The sequence below is a fragment of the Esox lucius genome, chromosome 2 (genome assembly GCF_011004845.1).
Source record: "Esox lucius isolate fEsoLuc1 chromosome 2, fEsoLuc1.pri, whole genome shotgun sequence".
NCBI lineage: Eukaryota > Metazoa > Chordata > Actinopteri > Esociformes > Esocidae > Esox > Esox lucius.
Genome location: NC_047570.1, coordinates 23,968,742 through 23,985,026, shown reverse-complemented (window position 1 = coordinate 23,985,026; position 16,285 = coordinate 23,968,742). Strand labels below are relative to the sequence as shown.

General features: G+C 40.5%; 1 protein-coding gene across 7 annotated transcripts in view; it reads right to left on the bottom strand.

Moving 5' to 3' along the window:
* The window catches only part of adcy7 (adenylate cyclase 7), a 65,914-nt gene that overhangs the window by 20,657 nt on the left and 28,972 nt on the right, over nucleotides 1-16,285 (bottom strand). For 3 of the 7 annotated variants that reach the window (XM_034288218.1, XM_020053935.3, XM_034288219.1), the window contains exons 2-4: nucleotides 6,021-6,821; nucleotides 717-914; nucleotides 136-300 (exon numbers count right to left, since the gene is read on the bottom strand). In XM_034288218.1, coding sequence (XP_034144109.1) covers nucleotides 136-300; nucleotides 717-914; nucleotides 6,021-6,185 — 528 coding nt within the window. In that variant the 5' untranslated portion in view covers nucleotides 6,186-6,821. Of the gene's footprint in view, nucleotides 1-135; nucleotides 301-716; nucleotides 915-2,597; nucleotides 2,678-5,870; nucleotides 6,822-16,285 lie in introns of those variants that run through there. The other 4 variants (XM_020053930.3, XM_020053948.3, XM_020053939.3 and 1 more) reach the window with 4 other exon arrangements.

The following is a 16,285-nucleotide window of genomic DNA, read 5'->3' as shown; positions in this document are numbered from 1 at the left end:
ACATGAGACATTAACACACACACACACACGTTGTGACATAAAGGGATACATTCTGTGTTTAGAAAACTCTCTAAAGCAGAACATACATAATGACATAAATCACCCTGAGATAATGTAACTCATGTATAAACAAACCTGATTGGCCAGACCGGGGCTGGGATTTTTGCTAAACACTGTGAGGCATAGAGTGACAACTATGATATGAGACAGTGAGGAGATTATACTGAGCACCACAGCATAGCACATCTGGAAAGGTAGCATGGTGTATACAGTGAAGATGATGAACAGGAAGAAGGGAACCTAAAGAAGAAAAAGGAGATATAAGTCAGACTGATATCAAATGAAACATTCTGTGCATCTCAGATTGCTAGAGATGGGTGAAACCAAAGAATTTGGTTGGTGCAGTGTTGATAACAACACTACCCAAAGAACTACTAGCTTTACTGAGCGACAGCTGTCACCACAGTGTATCGGCAAACAGTAATAGTCAAACAGCTTACTAATGCTTCTGGGGATGTCTCTATATAATGTATGCTGATCCAGCAGGTGGGTGGTTTGGAGATGAGGAGGATGACAAAGGAATGGACTTCAAACATCGTTATTATTTTTATCATGAAAGCCACTTTGTCAAGTAACCTTTCTGTGTGTGTGTGTGTGTGTGTGTGTGTGTGTGTGTGTGTGCTCGTAACTGTGTACGTGTGCGAGGAAGTGTATACCTGGTCCCAGGGCAGGATAACCGGCCCACTAAAGATAAAGGTGAACCCCATAGTGAGGTGTGTGGCCCAGACCACCAGCCCCAGAGGTTTCCTCCAGCGCTGAGTCAGGGTCTCTGTACACACCAGCACGAACACAGCCAGGAACACACACAGGCTGCAGCTCACCACGCTCACAAACGCACAGTGCACCTCCACACTCTGAAACCAGAGGGACAACCGAACAAACACTGAATCACAATCAGGGAATTTACATTATACTCCACATTCAGATAGCACTCAAGCCATATCAAATCTAAAAACAGCCCCGTAAAGTCGAGCATTGCAGACACACAAAGCAAAGACTAAAACCTGGCAGTAACTAATGTGTTCTCTGATGGGAGGCTTTGAAGTGTTACACAGCAATTAATGCAGAGTGACTAACCAACAAAAGCAACTTTTTGTTTTGGATGTGTCCATTAAACACCTAATTTGAACTTTGTTCAATTACTTGAATTCTATTTTAGTTTTTTGTGACCTCAATGCAACATTTCACTTTAGAAAAATCAAAACAAGCATGGCAGAAACCAAAATGTAGTAAGGTTAGATCCACAACCCCTCGTTTCTAGGAAACCAGACACAAAATGAACAAATACATTAGATATTTAGGACAAAGTCATAATTTAATTATATTTATGTACAGGTTCAACGTATGCCACAATTTCATCAGAGATAAATGGCAGTAAACAGCAAAAAGGTTCACAGGGACCTGGTTTATTTCATGAGTAGTTCCAAAGCCTAACACTAAACCTTACATTTTCTCAGTAGAGCAAGGATAACAATATTATTATCACTGTGTGATTTACAGCCTTGTGTTCAGCTTAGGGTTTACAAAACAACTGAGTTCAGTATATAAGGACCATCACCCTGATGGTTTGAACATTAAAAATGACCTGTTACCATATTTCGTTCTGTCCCTGAGCAAGACAGGGATAATTACTCCCCGGGTTCTCAATGTGGCAAATCCTTGCATCCTGAAGGGTTGGGTTGAAAGCAGAAGGAACACTTTGGCTTTTAGGGAGACATTTGCTCATATTCTGTGATGGGGGTATCTCACTACTGCAACCTGAAATTTTACCAGTTTGCACAAGGTTTGTGCTAAGCCTTGTGCAAACTGGTGAAGGCACCCGTCTGGTGATATCAGCAACCCATGCTAGTTACTGTATCATTAGATCACCCGTTTCTACACTTCAGATATTTCTATAACAAGAAACCACTCATATGTGTAGTGTGCTTTGAAAAAGGTGTTTTCCCACTAGATGCATTTGGAAGAGTTGCACAAAGCTTACAGCTGTGTGAGCACTCGTGTGCTTATAATGTAAAGATATAAAAACAATAGTTTAACAAAATTTTAGTCCAAACAAGCAATGTTATATTGTTAAACCTACTACATGACAAATGTTAACAATTAAAAAACATACATTACCTCTCCCCCCCAAAAAACACAACCCTCTCCAAAGCTTAAACAAAATTTGACAGCCCTCCCCATATATGTTCTTTTCAAATTAAAATGTCAACAAAAAGTTATTGAAATCAAAGGAATGGCATACCTAGAGTAAGTCCTAAGTACTCATAAGACCTAATTCAACAGTGGTTTATTCATGCTTATTGCACGTATTTCTCAGCTTCATGTCCTGTAGCTAGAGGCCACAGTGTCTTCCTGATTAACTTACACTGAGAGAAGAAGAGGGAGGCTCAGATATAGATGTGTGTTAGTGTGTATACTGTGCACTTGCACAAACGTGTATGCATGACTGTAAGTGACAAAGCAAGGTAGCAAGATGAAAGAGCCCAAGGACGGTGGGAATGATTGTAAAAATCCCTGATCCAAGAAGGCCATCTCACCGTTGTATATTGACCATGTTGGTTTCCATGGTTGCAGAAGTGAAGGTCTTTCAGAAGTGAAGCACATTTAACTGCAGACCCAACCACTAAGTCAACCTGCAAGAGACTTGTATATATCCTTTTCTCATTTATTTTCACATGGTAGGAGGACGTAGTAAAGCAAGTCTATACAAATAAGAGAATAGATTGCCTCTGTTCCCCTCCTATTTAAATGTCATCTGAAAAGCAATGACCGGGGTGGGATCTACTCAGACCCAGTGAATGTTTTCATCTGATCGCATCAGATTTAGTTTTTTTTTTTTATGTAGAGATGACTGCATACGCTGTGGTATAGAACTTAAATCAGATCACTTCTTTGAGGAAAAAAGGAAAAATTTAATTGTGTGAAAAATAAATCCAGGGCCCATTGGTGAGTTAACGGTTAATTGTTACATAAAACGAGGACCACTCAGAAAGTATTCAGAGTTCTCTGAATACTTCATGACTCTTAAAAACAACACTGCCCTTAAAAGACTCTCTCCTATCTGAGCCCAACTATTCTGTTAAATTACCAGTTTGTTGGCATACCCCCTAATTGGTAGGTCTATCCACAGAGGAGGGGAACGGTTACTTTATGACACCTAATCCCCAAAGGTCTCTGCACTTAACAAAAGGCATTACACAGGCTAACTGAAACGCCAGCAAAAACATTCCCCTTCAGCACCTCTCTGCCCCTAGCAACAGCAAGGACATCTTTCTTTTTCAGACATGCTGTGTGCGTGTATGCGAAAGAGAGTTACAGAGATATAGACAAAGAGAAACAAATGGAGACATATAGATATAAAGAAAGGACACTCATCTGACTTTGGTAGTAATTGGAGACTCTCTATCCATATATCATTGTCTGGAAGCTCACAATGACAGGAAAGTGAGAGCTAATTTTCCTTTAAGAGGAAGTAGTAATGAGAGCCAATGCATGACTTGGTTTGGCATCAACACCTGACTAAGAACAGTGCTCGACTGGCTCAAGCACTGCCAATGTCAACTACATGTGTCCCCCAAATGCACCCTATTCCCAATAGGCCATTTTAACAAGCAATCCCATGTCTTTGTGGACTTGCCTGAACGACTGACTGTCCTGACCAACCAAGTGATTGACTTTCCATTTCCGTATTAGCTCAGACCTGAAATAACACTCTTGTAACATTCCTATTTAAGCTAAAGGAAGAATCTGCATTGTTTTATCCTGAGTGCTTACATACTGCTCTACATAGAAACAGCTTTTAAAACTCTACATTACACATGATTACAAAAAATGCTGAAATTAACATCTCCATAAACCCAGACATCTAAATCAGTAACATAATCTCTACCTCTCTCATGAGGTCACTCGATTAATCACAAATGTAGAATGTTTTCAAATCTATTTGTAGCCCATATAAATCTCAATAAAAAAAGTGCCTGGTCTCTGAACCCATAGTTCTACCATTATACTTTTAATCATGGCAATATTAGCCTATTGTATGAAGCACTCATCGGCCCTTCTAATCTCGACAACTGCTGGACATTTGATCCTCCTTGGTCAAAATCGATTTTTAACATCTTTGCTGATAGAGAGGAACAAATGAGTAGAGTAGTGACCAAAATTATTTATAATTTAATTAAATTATATAAATGCCTTTGTAGACGAGAAATACGTTTTTGCCGAGCCGATGCAATTAACTTTTCTGTAACGCAATAGAACATTCTGCAACTAAACACTACCTAATATCTATAACAGTAGCAGCCAGTTATAGTGGCGCGACAAAGCTAGTCATTCCGCTATTATAATGTTTTAGTGGATACGCGACTGGGGACGACATTCATTATCTTAGGCAAGCAACGCATTAAATAATGATTATTTACACGCTATAATGCGGAATCGCGCAAATAGCGTCACCGGACTAGTGGGAGAAGAGGTAAAGAGAGCAGGCACTGCAAGGGTTGTCTCATTTCATTGGCAGTGGCCAATTATCTGCGCACTCCACAATAAAACGGCCAAAGGCAATTTTTTCTCTACAACCTTATCTGTAACTCGACCCGCCTTAGCCCATTTTGCGCGCACAATGTCATTAAAAATACACCTCCCCATCTGGCAACACTAGTCACCGCTGGCCTTCTCGTTCTCTGGGTTTTTGGAAGGAGATCGGGATGTGGGGCGCAAGGAGTCACATCATGTATAGCAGTGGTTCCCAACCAGGGGTACAAGGACCCCTGGGGGTACTTGGCCTCTCCACAGGGGGTACTTGAAAACACACATGACACCATAGGTTTACCAGTGAAATTAACATGAGGGGGCACTTCAGGGTTACTCCAAGCAGAGCAAAATTCTGTCGGGGGTACAGTAGCTGAAAAAGAATGGGAACCACTGATGTATAGTGTAAAGTACCTCGGGACAGCTCCAACAGTCAAGTATTCCCAAAAAAGAATGTATCCAGTGACCCACGTTGCGTCGTGCCATGTGTTGGAAAAAACATCAAGAACTCTCTTCTTACTATGTCCATTATAACGAGTGCACAGTTATTCTAAAATTGTTATATCTGAAAAGACTTCAGAATTCGAGGATCTGCTTGATTATTATTATTTTTTTATTTTTTTAAAGACACTGAAAATGCTTTTTCTGAATTAAAAATATAACTCGGACATTACATACAATATACCATTATTGTTTATATTTAGCAATTTAACAAAAGAAGCCTCAGTCGAGTTATTGTAACGTGTGCTACAAGATGACTACTGTAGTACTTCACGCATGCAGTTGTTGCTCATTTGTAGCCTACATTCAAAAGCTTCATATGTAAGTAGATTGCCAGTTCAATTATGCAATACAATCAAAGATGGAATAAAATTACTTTAAAGGTTAACGAGACGAGAAGGAGCAGGCTTCACTAAGAAACAAACAGGTACTGCTGACTTGTCGAATCTGAATACAGTTGGGGAGAAAGTGCAGGAAATGTACGCCTATTTAGCTAGCATGCCGGTTAGATTTAAAGTCCGCTGCTAACAAAACATACCATCAACGCTAAGAACATCAGAAATGCGAACAAATTTATCCTATTTAAAAACCTATTATTTAAAAACTCACATCACTAGCCCAGACACAATTACAAATATGTTTTTTGTGCGCTAATCTCCATCCCTATCTATTGGCTGTAAACTCATCCAGGACATCACACTCCCTCAGGTCATATAAACCAGTCATTCATTTAAGTTTCCCTGTAATTAACTTGGCTGTGATGTGAGGCCTAGTATTACCGTAGTCACGGCTTCGATTGTCTCCATAACCACCAAGATAGGTACACACACGTCTAGGTCTCAGTGCACAGACAGCAGCCATTGTCATTTAACACCACATGGCTGCTAGCTAGCGATTGAACATTTCATTAGCTACACACTGGCACTCACCAGGTGCAGGGCGAAGAAAAGGATGATGAGGACGCCACAGGAAAGCATTGAGAGGCCAAGCAGCAGTACTAGAAGCTGGTACTGGCTAATACAGGATAACTTCCTGTACAGGGCCTCATGCTTCAACTCCTGGTCATTCAACAGGTACTTCCCTTTAGCCGGCATGGTATTGGTGTCCTGTCCAATTCCCTCCTAAAACGTTTCCTATTTAACAATGAAGAAGCATTTTTAGCAACTTTCACTGGTCTCCAAAAGTTGTTGAATTTCCTCTCCACTTGTCCACTCCACCTCAAACAGGATTTGGTTGGCAGGGAATATGACTGGTAGTGTAGGTTGTGAACCTGACACAGTTGTGTGTGTAGTCAGTCAGATCCAAGTGGACAGGTTGGTTGAGGCCTCCTAGCTCATACTGCTGAAGAAAATTTGTCTAATTTGTCCCCCATTTTGAATGTGGTGCTCTCTTCTTTCGTTCAAAGTTTTTTTTATCTTACTTGCTCTCTTCTTTCACTCTCTGTCTTTTTTCCTCTTGTATCTTCCTTTCTGCTTTGGCAGGCAGACCAAGCTCATCCTTGCCAGCTACTGTGTTCCTTGTCTCACAAGGGTTGAGTAATGAGCCCAGAACTGAGCAGAGAGACCAAGAGGGTACGGGGAGGAGGGGAGCCTGGGAGGGCAGAGGAGAACAGAGGGGTTGCCAAGGAGTCCTCCAGTATTCAGGATACCCGTTCCATCAGTGGCAAGTGGGCAGAAAGTGAGGGGCCCAGTGTAGCCACCAACTGGAGCTGGCACTGTCAGAGGCTAGTCCTGTGGAGGAGACAGCAGAGACAGATTGGGTGAGTTTACTAGAACCAACCATAATGACAGAAGTACAGTCAAATAGCAAACAACGAAACACTTGAGAGTGGCATGCATGAAGCACTTTCTGTTGTCACAAATAGTTTTTCCCTCATTGTGCACTAGCCCACACATCATGTATACGGTATCAGGGTTGGGGTCAATTCCATTTTGATTCCAGTCAATTTAGGAAGTACACTGAAATTCCAATTCTTAATCCATCTATTCTCTATACTTTGCAATAAGAAAAAAATGGAATAGGTATAAGAATTTGTTTAACTTTCAGATTAGACTTGAAATGGAATTGACCTCAACCCTGTAGAAACCTGTACACAAACATGTAAACATTCAAGAATTTTCCTTCTCATTCCCAGTTTGGCCTGGCCATGGCTCAATGGAAAACTGCCAGGGTGATGTCTAGCACTTCTAATGAATAAGCACTCTATCTGCTTAATTTCCACTGACAACGCACATTCAGCATTGTGGAGTTGAAAACGATACAAGTGTGTCTGTATCTGCCAGTAATTTTACCTTAGAAACCTACTATTCACTCTCGTTTTCTAGGATATTGTTAAAAAAATATATTTATACGTGGATATGTAATATACTTAAAATATGACTTGAAAAAACATCTGGTTCATGTATGGTTTGCAGCATACCGGCAGTGATGGGGAGTCCCATAAAAGGCCGGTGCAAAGATGTTCGACAGGGCTGTCTTTCCCTGTCATACTCTAGCAACTCCTTATTCTGGGTTGGGCATCTACAGGCTCAACTGTAGTCATTAGCCTGACATGCATTCTCCTCTTTGAAACAAGACAAGGTCTTAATCACAAATTGGACATGATAAATGTTGTGGGAGGACAAGGCTAAAATCAAAACAGTATAAAAAACCTACTGGGGTAAAGCCAAAATGCATTCTTCCTATGATAAAGGACGCTGATGCCGTCTCTTATGATTTGTATTAAATATATGTAGATCAAGATATTAACCTGTAGGGAACCAGGTCTATGTTATGTAAGCTTCTTTTGACCGGGCAGTGTGCACGTTACTCATATCTCAAGAAGAACTGAGCAGACCCAGCAAAACCAACATGTATTCAGGGGAATTAGACTGCAGCAAATGCGTGTATTACAGAAACATTCTGTCTACTCAAGCAAACGATGATGTAACTGTATAAACATTTGGTTGATGTTGCAAGAACGTTGCACTGACATTCTGTTTTGGCAATATTAAAATGTTAATTTTGCATTGTAATATTAGAATGTTTGGGGAATGTTCTGGGGTCATTATTACAGTTGTTGTTCACAACATTTGAGTGAATGTTACAACCTGCTAAAAAAAAAAAAAACTTTGGGAAAAAAGGGAATTTTCTTGTGGAATGTTATCACCCTAATAATATATTGAAATCCCTAGCACATGTTTTACAGCTTGCTGGAAAGACCACTTGTAGGTCAGTATGAGAAGTCGGATTCCACTCAGACTGTCTGCTCATGCTGGCTTGCTCTGTCGGTGGCACACAGGAAGTTTGTTCAATGAGTCAGAGGCCATGTTGTATTTACAAATCCAATGCTGAAGGAAAAAGAAATTCATGAGGCTCACTCGTCACAAACACGTGGTAGGCAGGAGTCATTCTTATCGGGTTGTTTTAATGAGGGGCCAGCGGCTGGTCTTTGTGTCATTAGATAATAAAACCAACCACACAGCTACATTACGACCATGAACATAAACCTTTGGGCTCAGGTTAATAATGATACCACCTCTTATTTTGTCATTTGGGAGAAGGGATTATCAAATAAATTCAAACTACATACAGCTCCGGAAAAAAAGGTTTTGAGTGATGAACAGAAGGGTTCAAATTAAAAGACCACTGCAAATTGAATATATATATATATATATATATATATATATATATACATTTTACAGTGGCCTTTTATTGTGGCCAGCCTAAGGCACACCTGTGCAATAATCATGCTGTCTAATTAGCATCTTGATATGCCACACCTGTGAGGTGGATGGATTATCTCGGAGAAATGCTCACTAACACAGATTTAGACAGATTTCTGAACAATATTCGAGTGAAATAGGCCTTTTGTGGACATAAAGTCTTAGATCTTTGAGTTCAGCTCATGGTAAATGGGGGCAAAAACTAAAGTTTTTTGCGTTTATAATTTTGTTTAGTGTATCTATAGCACATTTCTTATAGGCATGCATTTCAAAGTGCTTTAGCTAAAACCAATGAAAGAATGTTGATAAGAAACTAGACAAACTAGAAAACAATATTGACAGAAGTGAATGTGGTATAGTTGCTAGTGTTAAAGTATTTATGGTTGTGAAATAATAGTGGTAGTGATGGCAGTTTTAATGGTAATAGTAGAAATTGTAGGATTTTTATAGACTTCATTTTTGTAATTGCCATACTAGTTAGCTACACAAGCATCTAAGAAACTATATTAGATGGCTACTTTCATTAGCTTGTGACTGATTAAGTTTGGTCAGAAACATGCACACCAGTAGCCCGCTGGAGGTTATTTTGAAGGGCTCTGGCAGTGCTCCTCATGTTCCTCCTTTCACAAAGGAGCAGACATTAGTCCTGCTGCTGGGTTAATGCCCTTCTACTGCTCGGTCCAGCTCTCCTCATGAAACAGCCTGTCTCCTGGTATCTCTTCCATGCTCTTGAAACTGCACTCGGAGAGACCGCAAACTTTGCGACGGCACATATGGATGTCTCATCCTGGAGGAGCTGGACTACCTGGGCAACCTGAATGGGCTGCAGTTACCGCCTCATGCTACCAGTAGTGACAAGGACACTAGCATAACACAAAACTAGAGAAGAATCAGAGAGGAAGGATAAGGAGAGAGCAATTGTCTGTGGCCACCACCTACAAAACCATTCCCTTTTGGGGGTTGTCTTGCTGTTGCCTCTCCAGTGCCCCTGTTGTCACTTTCATTTGTACCAAAAAAGGTGACATTGATTCACAATCACTTATGCTTCCTAACTGGGCAGATTGATGTGCCTGTAGTTTAACTGACTTGGTGTTATACTGTGATTACACGCTCCATTAATTTTTTCGAGTGTAGTACCCGCAAAACACCAGTCTAAACATCAACATTGAAGAGGCGATTCTGGGATGCTGGCCCTCTTGGCAGAGTTGCAAAGAAAAAGCCATATCTCTGACTGGCCAACAAAAAGAAAAGATTAAGATGGTCATAAGAACAAAGACAAAGAACACAGACAGACAACACCATCTGTCAAGCAGGGTGGAGGCAATGGGATTGTCTGGGAGTTCTTTTGTGGTGGTAAAGTGGAATTTGTACAGGGTATAAGATTAGATTCAATTTTATTGTCATTGATAGGTACAGGTAGAGTACAATGAAATGCAGTTAGCATACAACCAGAAGTGCAAATAGAAGAGGGCAGGAAATGTACAAGTATAGTGTATAAGGGATCTTAAATAAAGGCTATCACTCGATTTTTGCAACACCATGCCATACCCTGTGGGCGGTGCTTGAATGGAGACAATTTCTTCCTTCAAACCAACACTGACCCAAATCATAGCTCCAAACTATGCAAGACTTATTTTGGGAAGAAGCAGTCAGCAGGTATTCTGTCTATAATGGAGTGGCTAGCACCGGATCTAAACCCTATTGAGCTGTTTTGGGCACAGCTTGTGAAATCAAAACTTGTGAGCAGTGCTTCAGGAAGCATGTGGTGAAATCTCTTTAGATTACCTCATAAAATTTACAACTGATAAAGGTCTGCAAGGCTTTAATTGCTGCAAATGGAGGATTATTTGACGAAAGCAAAGGACACCATTATTATATTAAAATCACTTTCTAAAATATAGTCAATTACTATATTTCCTATTCATTTTGCTGTATTCCCTATTCAAACTAATTTCATGTATGTTTTCAAGGAAAACAAGGACATTTCTAAGTGACCCAAAACTTTTGAATGGCAATGTATGGCGGTTTGCAACAAAATCTGATAATTTAGAATTGGAAAGTTGCATTAAACTGCCACAGTGTGTGCAGTGAGCATGAATGTTGCTCATTGACAGACCAGATTTTACCTTTTCGGCCAGTATCAATCCAGCAATCTTTCAGTTACTTGTCAGATTATCTTAATGCTATGCTATGTGCTGCCCCTTAGCTTTTTCAGGTCAAGAGCAGAGGTGGATCCAAATACTTCTCAGTAATACCTGTGGAGCTATCATTTAAATGTAGATAGTTAAAGTATAAAATCTTCCAGATTGGTCTGCATGTTGGAAAATTCCAGATTTTATGGTTGGGGCCCAACATGTTGATGCAGAAGGCTTAGTAAGCATAAATAAAACCTGACTTCACTTTATTAGTCAGTAGAAATTCAAGCAGTTGCTAATAGTTCGGAACACAATGTGATTTAACCAAATACTTATACTTTTACGTTAACTTGTAGAACTTATTTTTGCAGCAATAATCTCAAACAAATGTTTCCTTTTGTTGCTTATCAGACCTGCACACCTGTTAGGAGGTATTTAGGACCATTCCTCCTAACAGAACTGTTCAGGTCATTAATATTCCTAGGACGACTTACGTGAACAGCTTTATTTAGGTCATGACATACCATTTCAATTGGGTTGAGGTCAGGACTCGGAATTGGCCATTCCAAGATGCACATTTTCCCGTGTAGCTCATTTGAAGGAGCATGGCACTTGCTACTCCAGAGGTTGTAGGGACAATTCCCACAGGTGACCAGGTCGGAAATATATGCAATCACTTTGTATGAGGGCGTCAGCTAAACTGACTTCAGAAAATGATGTTGTAAATTTAGTTTTGTGTTTAGGATCATTGCCATGCTGCATCACCCAACCTCTTAATTGTCTGATGACAGATTCTTACCCTGATATTCCACTGTAGAATTTCCTCATACAACTTTGAATTTCTCCTTTAATAATTGCAAGCTTTTCAGGCCCTGAGGCAGCCCCAAACCATGATCTCTCTCCACCATGCTGGTATGCAGTATTCCTCCAAACATAGTTTTACTCATTTAGTGTCCTACTTATTATGGATTCAAGGACAAAACCTTTGAAAGTGCAAGGGATGACTGCAGTTCCCTAGTTGTTACCTTAACGTTCTTTGCTACCTCCTTGACTATAATACAATGTGCCCTTGCAGTGATCTTATGGAGGGGATCTCCTAGGGAGAGTAGCCGTGGCTTTGACTTCTTTCCATTTGTACACAATCTGTCTGACTGTTGACTAGCGATGGGACACACAACCCGACACTCTGCGTTGTGCTTCAAAATGTCAGCCTAGTCTGATCAAAGTGAAAGGGCCGAGGCTTTCATTGGTGTAACAATTCCACGTGATTGATGACGTCCAAAGTTTCGTTAAATCACATGCTTTTTTCAAAGCCTCTCGTAAAATACTGTGCAAGCTTCAGCGGTTTTTTTCTAAGGCTTGGGACATTCCAACACCGACTTCTACTGGTTACTATATTTAATAATTTAGCATTTTCACTCCAGAAACGAGGCAGCAAATCGTTTTGCAGACTCATAATCAGTAACAGGTTTGGGTGTGAGACCAAATACAGATGAAGTGTTGCAAACGTTTTGAGTTCAAACAATATTGTTTATTGTTGTTCAAATAATTTCTCATTTAGTGTATCCTATGACACTGCACATTTTATAAAAGCTAGCTGTAAAGGAAAGAAGAATGTGGGATACAAACCTCACATTCTAATTCCCCTTCGCAATGCGCACGCCAAACTATTGTCACAAAGTTATATATAAACTTTAAATGTGATATTTATTCCTCACAAGCAGCTGTCACAACTGTGCAGTGATTTTAAAAGCCTCAAGAAAATGTTTTTTTGCCCAATCTGACTAAAGCCTCAAATGCTTCAGAAAGCCTTGATTTTACTTCACTACTATAGATTGATGGAGGCCCAAGTCTTTGAAAATGCTTATGTAGCCTTCAATGACTCTTCCTCTGGAGTCTTCTAATATTTATTTTGCCAGTGCCATATTCTACTTCAATTGATCTATTTGGTGGTAACCAAGCTTTGTGGGTTTTTCATATTGCAGGGCACATCCTTCCCAGGCACAGATGCCATCTCATTGATTGAACACTTACCCACATTGAAAGAAGTCATTAACTTAGATGCAGAGGTCTTCAAATCTGGACCTCAAAGCCAGTTCACCTATTTTTTATTTGCAACCCTCTAATCAAGGACTTATTTGGACCTGGTGAGTGCAATTATTGATGATGTAGAACAAAAAACCAGCAGGCTCTGAGCCTAATAGGTAAGATTTGAGTACCCCTGGCCTAGAGGTTCAGATAGTTTTCTGGTCTATGCTGTTTGTTTGACCAATGTGTTCAAAAACATTTGTGTGGGTTCTTTGTTAAATATGTATATCTATTTTTATGACTTGGATGAAGATCATACTGTCTTTTAGGAACCATTTATACAGGTAATTCAAAAAGGTTCACAAACCTTTTATCGCAACTGTAGGTGCCATAAAACAACAGCCGTGATGAGGCGCTTGACCTCAAGCTGTGAGAGAGAAAACTGTGAGGCTCTGTGAATGCAGAGCAGGCCAACCAGCCAGCCAACTACACTGAATGCTCCTGTCACAGTGGGCCATGTGTCGATGGGGGTCGAGTCAGCAATTTACAACCTGGTTGTCCCTACTATTAAGCTTTGACAGCCGAGCAGCCATTACCTTTAAGAAGCATATAACAAATAATGCTAAGGATGCTACATTCAAGCAACCATACAAGCCTTAACCCAGCTCCCAGCCCTTTACTACTCAGGATATCCTGCTTTGTCTGACAGGCAGAGTGGGGGGTAGTAAAAGCAGAGGAGGAGGTAAAGTACATACTGGTAGGGGATCTGTCTTCTCCTTTAGAGTATTTGAAAACAGCTGTGGTTGCGTAGAGGCTGGGGCCCCTCAGATGTTTGATAACACAAACTGTTTATATGAAGGAAATTACTTCTTTGAGAAGACACACACACACACACACACACATACACCTACAAAAAAACACATGGCTGTCAGACATGTGAAATACAAAATAATTTCTATGCTCCAAATCCATCAGATGCAGAGGGACCTGCAGGCCAAACAACAACTCATGCGTGCAACCAGTGTAAACAACAGAAAGGAGGGTGAATGAATGTGAGGATAACCGGGCACCAGAGGCAGACTGACGTTTTGTCATGGCTGATTATGTCCTAGATGACATGTCTGTTCTAACAAGGCAACATTTACACTACATCAGTGCACGTTTGGAGAGTTTAAGTTATGAGACACTAGTGGGGGGTGTAGAGGGAGTGATAGAGACAGAGATAGACAATGAGCCATACAAAAACTGAGGGAAGTCCAAATAGACCATTAGTTAGACCCAGAGAGGCCCTGTTAGTGAATGGCACTGGGACAAAGGGGCGGTGAGACAGCACAGAGACAGTATCTATCTTAGAGAAAGCACAGTCAGGGGAGACTGTTATTATCTAGAAGCCTCCAGGGAACTTCTGCTTATCACTGGAACACAGGACCACGGTTCTCCTTTCAATCTGCACATCTTCCTGTTCACTTAAGCCAGGCAGCTCACGGCAAGAGGCTGTTGATATAACAGTTTAACTATGCCCTCCCTGTATAGTTTTAAGTGATTATGTCAGCTCCCACCCCTGCAAGAGCCTGTGAGGCCTGAAACACACCCCTGAATCCAGACACCTGCCCACTCTCTGGTTTGGCTGCTCCCCTGTAATCAAACAAACATCCATCCTCTATCTACCAGACCATGATCCATCCATCTTCCTCCAGCTCGCTGACACTGCTCCCATACTGGGCTCCATGTATTTCTCATTTGTATGTTGTCTTGGTTTTATCAATTTCTCTGTCTCTGTATTTTTTTATTTTGTACTATTGTTTTATTTCTTCTGATTTGATTTTGTTTTCGGAGGCTGGGACTGAGGAAGTGATCAGAACATCTTGTGACCGGCCTCATACTGTTAAACGGTAGAATTCAAGTACTGAGCAGTGCTTGTTTGTAAGACAACGGTTTGATATTACAGCTCCCAGCCGGACAACTGCTTTATGCTCAAATTCTGAAGTTGCCATGGCAAAGGACCAAGCTAGCATATTTCTGCCTATCTCTGCCACTGAGCAGACCAAAGCGGAGCAGTGCTAGAATAGCAAACTGAGGCGTCCGCCTGGCTTGAATAGGCTGAAGTCTCTCAAGCACAGGATGAATAGGAGTAAATGCACGGCATTGTGTAGGAGCCCTTTCTCTCTGAAAGAGCTGAGACAATCAAGGGATTCTCACAACAACCTCACAAACTGGCGTCATTGACTCCTGGAACAGCAGCAACACAAACCGGCTGACGTCACTGCCCAAAGCCTAGCCACCAAGACAGGGAATGCACATGGCTGCTGTCGGGAAACTGAAAAAAGAATTTACATAAGATAAAGAGCTCAAGAGGTTATGAAGTTCAAATGACTGGATATTGCTTTCTTTTTAGCTTCACGACTTGAGGGCTTGGAAAGTGTACGAAAGTTTCTGCTACAATAAAAGGAACTGCACATTAGACCTATAGGGACTAACCATTAGAAATTCATTTTCTTCATTCTACATCTCTCTACCCCTGAGCCAGGTGTGACTCATCCTGGAAAATTTCATCTCTGTTGGGGCTTGTTCAATAGGATCAATCACTTTCAGACTGCATTGCTTTTGCACTGCCTTCATAAATGTTTGCCTTAAGTAGATGGGATGATGTGTTGTTTAGGACCAGAATTCCAAAACATTTTGTATGAATCACTCTACCATGAGACGCCATGTCTTCATCACTGAAACCGTTGAGATGGATAACATTGTAAAGATTTCAATAGGATAGCATAATAATTACAATATTTTACAAGATAAGCATACAATATGTGAACATAAGAAATATTTGTAAGATATGATTGACATTCAAGCATGAATTTCTTTTATTAAAATGTTTTTTTCTATAATGTCTAACAGTTGAGACCACCATCTTTCTAATTATATCAAGCATAACCATTTGCAAAAAACTATAGGACTACAACAACTAATCAACACTGTTGATAATGAATAGTTGGCAACAAATGTAATTACTGAATTACATCAGAAAATGTCAACCAGAAAAGGAACTAGGCAAGCCTAGTTCTGCCGCAAATAGAAGGGATGAATGTTGTTGTCCCTGGTGGGATTTGATCCGTGGTTTTCTATGTGTCAGACTGTGTCTTTACCCTTTATGCTATTTAAACAGCAGGAATGCAACATTTACCTCAGGCATTATTTTATTGCTGTAATAACTTGGGCAACAGAATGTTCATTAACAGAACTAATGTGTACTTTGGTACAAAGATTACTTTAGATGTTCGTCCATACAATAACAGTTGAATAGCTTACCACTATGCTATGTGAACTACG